The 5,039-nt window shown below is 54.7% G+C and overlaps 1 protein-coding gene across 1 annotated transcript; it reads right to left on the bottom strand.

Annotated features, from left to right (window-relative positions):
* Positions 1-365: 365 nt before the first annotated feature.
* LGALS3 (galectin 3) lies at positions 366-5,039 on the bottom strand. Its single transcript, XM_027724390.2, has 7 exons — positions 4,993-5,039; positions 2,678-2,731; positions 2,528-2,550; positions 1,796-2,218; positions 1,548-1,636; positions 1,128-1,296; positions 366-521 (listed from the first exon to the last, which is right to left on the bottom strand). Exons 3-7 carry the CDS (start codon positions 2,543-2,545, stop codon positions 366-368), a joined length of 855 nt encoding a protein of 284 aa, XP_027580191.1. The 5' UTR covers positions 2,546-2,550; positions 2,678-2,731; positions 4,993-5,039.

Here is a 5,039-nt window from a genome sequence, read left to right as displayed (position 1 = left end):
TGAACCCCCTCCTGAAATACCTCGTTCTGGTCAGGCTCAGAGGCTCTCGAGTTATCCCTGTTTTCCAGTGCTTCCTAGAGGATTGCTGCCCTAGTTCACAGGACAGAATGCCACAGGCTGCTTTCCCAAGTGCTCCTGTCTGTAGAAATCAAACTGCTCCTTGTTGTTCCTCTGTCTCTACAGCAGGAATTCAGCTCCTTCCCCAGCTGAACTCAGCTGGCCCGGAGGGTGTCGCGTCTTTGGAGATCTCATTGAAAACAAACTTCACCTGTGAAAACGTTTTATTACTTCAAAGTAGTCACGTGAGAAGGCACTTTTGTTACACCACAAAAGGAGCACCAAGTGGGCATGGGGTGCTCCCCTGGCTAAATCATGGTGGGCACGACGCTGGTGAGGGTGATGTCCCCCGCGATGCAGAGCTTGGTGACCTCGTTCAGCCTCTTCTCGCGGAAGTTGTACTGCAGCAAGTGAGCGTCGTTGACGGCCACCTTGAAGTGATCCGCCTCGCAGAGGATTTGGAGCTGAAATAAAACAACCCCACGTTGGATTTGTTCCAGGAGAGGTTTTAAGCCACAAACTCGAGCGGGCTGGCACTGGCTGGAGGCTGCTGCCAGCCAAGTCCAGCCCCGTGGCATGTGGAGGAGCTGGTGCGGCAACTCTCAGCTGCAACACCAGTGACCTTTGCCTTCCCCAAAACTCTGCTGGGCTCTTCCTCCTCCGTGTTTTAGCCCACTTTCTTCCTCCTCCTGACCATGCCAGTCACTCGAAGCAGAACTCAGAGTAAACCTACTCTGCAGGAGAAAAAACTCAGGAATGCCACTGGGGAAAACACATTATAGAAACCTGTCCAACAACTGCTGCAGGACAACTGCACAGGAGGAGGATTTCATAATCCATGAGAATAACAGAAGTGGGGAGGTGCAGAAGGGAATCAGAATGCTGGGAAGGTGCTGTAGGACCTGCTGTGCTGGACAGCCAGGGAAGCACATGGGGTGGTTGCCCCAGAGGCACCTCTGGGAGCTGATTCCTGCGCAAAAGTATCAAGGTCCTTACGTGGATCTTGTTGCCCAAACCCTCCTGGAGCTACTGGCACACTGAGACTGAGCTGGGAAGGGGTTTTATGGTACCTTGAAGGGTTTTCCAGCTTCAAATGGAAACCTGGGAGCTGTCCTCTCCTCCTTCCCCCAGTTTTCATGGAACTTTGAATTGCAGACGATGACTTTCTTGTGGTCTTCGTTGAAGCGGGGGTTGAAGTGGAAGGCAACATCATTCCCTCTCTTGAAATCCAGTGAAAACCTGCCAGGACGATAATGGATTCACTGCTTTTTCCACAAAAGCCCTGGGTTCTGTTAAAGGGCTTCCCAAAAATAGCAGAAAGGAAACCCCCCACACCCTGTTGGGCATCAACAGGGCATTTACACACCTTATTTAGTGTAATATTTGATGGTACACTAGAGAGGTGTTATTCAGGAATGGAAAGCAACTTCCAGCCCCCCATGCTCCACCATGGAAAGCCCTCCACCCCCAGTGCTGGACACCCCTAGTACCTGTTTGGATGGGGATTCACAGTCCCAGTGATGGTGATGAGCATCCGAGGCATGAGTCCTGCCTGCAGGGGCAGCTCGAAGGGGACTCTCTGGGAGACAACAGGGATTTTGTGTTAGCAAAAAAACATGTCAAAAGCCAAATCCCACCCCTGCCATCCCCCAGGGACAGCCAACCCCAGGTCCTTCCCACAGCCAAGCAAAATCAGGCACTGAAGACAGAAACCCTTATAATATGATGGAGCTGTTACCATTGGAGGAGTTGGTCCTCCCTGCGGAGGAGGAGGCCCAAATCCAGGGGCACTGGGTGGTTGTCCTGGGGCAGGAACCGGCCCAGGTGCTGTTGGTCCTCCAGGGAATGCTCCAGGTGCTCCCGGTGCTCCTGGATACGATCCGTGTCCTGCTGGTCCTCCAGGATACGCTCCCGGTGCTCCAGGATATGCTCCTGGTGCTCCGGGATATGCTCCTGGTGCTCCAGGATATGCTTCTGGTGCTCCTGGATATGCTCCCGGTGCTCCAGGGTAGGCCCCTGGTGCTCCAGGGTAGGCCCCTGGTGCTCCGGGATACCCTGGGAATGCCCCAGGAGCCGGTGGCTGGTTCCCCCAGGCCGGCCAGCCCTGGGGTGGGTTGGCACAGGGGGCTGGGTTGTTGCTGTTGGACAAGGCATCAGATAACTGGGGACAGAGGGAGAGGAGCAGGGTTAGGTGGGGAAGAGTCATCCTGGGATCAGGCTGAGTTCTCCAACATCCACCCTTTTTAGCCTGCAGCGTGTCCCAGGGCAAGAGCTCAACTCTAAACTGCTCCCCGGGGGAGTGCCTGGGCTGGGGTTTCCAGAAGCCAGTAAGTGCTGATGTAACTCGAGGGGATTTTGGGATTTACACGGGTTAGCAAGGACATGTTCTCATCCTTTCCAGAGGTTCCCACTTCAAGGCAACATGCCAGGCCTCCCCCCACCTTCTTATTTTCAAGAAATCCATACTCACGGAGAAACCGTCCGACATTTTTCCTAAAATGAAAGGACAAAGAGTGTTTCAGTCATTTTTAACAAGCACCATCCAAAAAACAGAGATTTTTGAAGAGACTTACAGTTTATAGTGGTATTTGTTGGAAATTGCTAAGTTCCCGTCACGTACCTGCCTGTCAGAGCCGAGAGCTCCAGTGCCACAGGACAAATCCTGGTTGGATACCTGTGGGATAAATGGGGGTCACTGCCATGAGCAGCCTGAACACTTGGGGGTGAATCCAGCCCCGTTGCCCTCGGGATGAAACCCACCACTGGGCTTACAACACTGCCAGTGTTATTCACTTCCCCAGCCCTGAGGCACCTTCTGGGAAAAGATTCCCATAAAAAACAGAATCCCTGGGGGGGGCTGAAGCAGGGAACAGGAGCTGTGTGGGGGCTAGAAATCCAGCACAGCACACCAGAGACATGCAGCCACCCCACCACACGCAGGGTGGAGGCCTGGAATGCTGAGAGGAGGGTGGCAGCCATGGATACAGGTCCCCTTTCTCCTCTGGTGTATCCACAATTTCTCCATACTGGCCAGAGGGCACTGGAGGAGGGACACTCCAGGCCACAGAATAAAAGCTGCTTGATGAGTGTCCACACCACTGCAGGGCCAAACACACACCTGCCTGTGCACAGGAATAGCCTGAGCTGGGTTCCTCCCATCAAAGGGAGCATTCATAGAAGAGGGAAAAAAAAAAAAAAAAAAGGGAGAGGCAGAAACAGGGAGAGAAAAGGAAAATTCTAAATTGAAAACAGAGAAGGCAAATTCTCTTTGAGAGCAGCATTCGGATGCACAAAGCTCGCAGCAGATGTGGCTGCCTGGCCTCAGGAATAAAAAAACCCCAAGTTTCACAACCCACAAGCAACCCCTTTGCCAGTAAAACACTCATTCTCCTGAGCCCATGGGGTTTTTAAGGCAGCCTCTCCACCAGCATCCAGCAGCCCAGAGCGTTTGGACAACCTGTATCTTCCAGGGGTTTTATTTGCCTTCTGGGTTCTTTTCAAGCCTTTGGCTTTGCCATTGGTTTGCCAGGTGGAGCTGGGGGTGCACACTGAGCTCCTGACAGCTTCCCTAGGATGGATCCAGATGGGTCAGGTTTGCTTGGTGCTGCTCTGATGGGAGTTCCCACATGATCCCCCTTTTCTCCTGCAACCCCTCAGGGAGAAGCAGTTTTGCTCCCTTCAGCCCTGGTGGGACAGGGTGCCAGGAGTGTCATGTCTCCCTGGCCAGGTCTGGTATTTGTACCAGTTTGGTATTTGTAACCAAAGTCTTCAAAACCCACTAATCCTCTGCCACCAAACGGTGCTGCCAGCTTGGAGCCTGGTGGTGACCCTCTTCTCTGAGCCACTGCAGTGCTGGAGCCCTTGGATACAGCTCTCTGGAAATGCTCCAGTGGGTTTTTTGCCTGCTGCCACGGGAAGGGGTTTTCTTCCACCTTCTTCGGCAGCGCCTCAACGATGTATTGCATAGAATCACAGGATAACTGAGGTTGGAAAAGCCCTCCAAGATCACCGAGTCCAAATGTTCCCCCAGCACTGCCAAGCCCACCACTGACCCATGTCCCCAAGTGCCACATCCACACAGTTTTTAAATCCCTCCAGGGATGGGGACTCCACCACTGCCCTGGGCAGCCCGTTCCAGTGCTTGATAACCCTTTTAGTGAAGAATGTTTTCCAAATATCCAATCCAAACCTTCTCTGACACAACTTGAGGCCGTTTCCTCCTGTCCTGTATCTTGTTCCCTGGGAGCAGAGTCCGACTCCCCCCGGCTCCACCCTCTTTTCAGGGAGTTGTAGAGAGTGAGAAGGTCCTTCCTGAGCCTCCTTTTCTCCAGGCTGAGCCCCCCCAGCTCCTCTTCATCAGACTAGTGCCCTAATTTCCAACAGCATTTGGGCAGCCGAGTTTGAACTCACTGGATCTCTCCCCCACAGTTCTCTGAGCTCTCCCCGACCCGAGGGCGGATCGGCTGCAGGGAACATCCCAGAGCCAACGTCCATAAAACACCCCGAGTATTCCCTGTATTCACACCAAGTGGGAAACCTTCTGTTCGGGAAAGAACCACAGGTTTTCTCCCCGTCGGCGCTATTCCCGCAGCGCCTTTCCCGGGTGTGTCCGGGTGTCCGCAGCCTCCCGCGCACCGACACTCCCTCCCACCCCTCCGCGTGGGTTTTGGGGCACGGGCAGGGCCACCCCGCACCCCGCGAGTCGCAAACAGCCTCTTAGCTCCTTAACAGTCCCCACCCCACCATTATCCCGAGCATCCCCCAAAACCAGCAAGGGCATTCTGTGCATCCCGGATGGCCGCCCTGGGAGCGAACGCGTGTCCCACCTCCCACTCCCAGGGGGACGAGCGCACCCTCAACGCATCCTTTTCGAGGATATGTGTGCCTTGTCCCCCCGGGATCCCCCCGGGATGCCCCCGGGGCCCATCCCCTCACCTGCGTGCGGCGGCTCCCGCGGCGTCTCTGGGCTCCTGCACCGGGAC

This window comes from Pipra filicauda, unplaced genomic scaffold (genome assembly GCF_003945595.2).
Source record: "Pipra filicauda isolate LSUMZ 115617 unplaced genomic scaffold, ASM394559v2 scaffold235_size1210477_pilon, whole genome shotgun sequence".
NCBI classification, from domain to species: domain Eukaryota; kingdom Metazoa; phylum Chordata; class Aves; order Passeriformes; family Pipridae; genus Pipra; species Pipra filicauda.
This window is presented reverse-complemented; position numbering and strand designations above follow the sequence as displayed.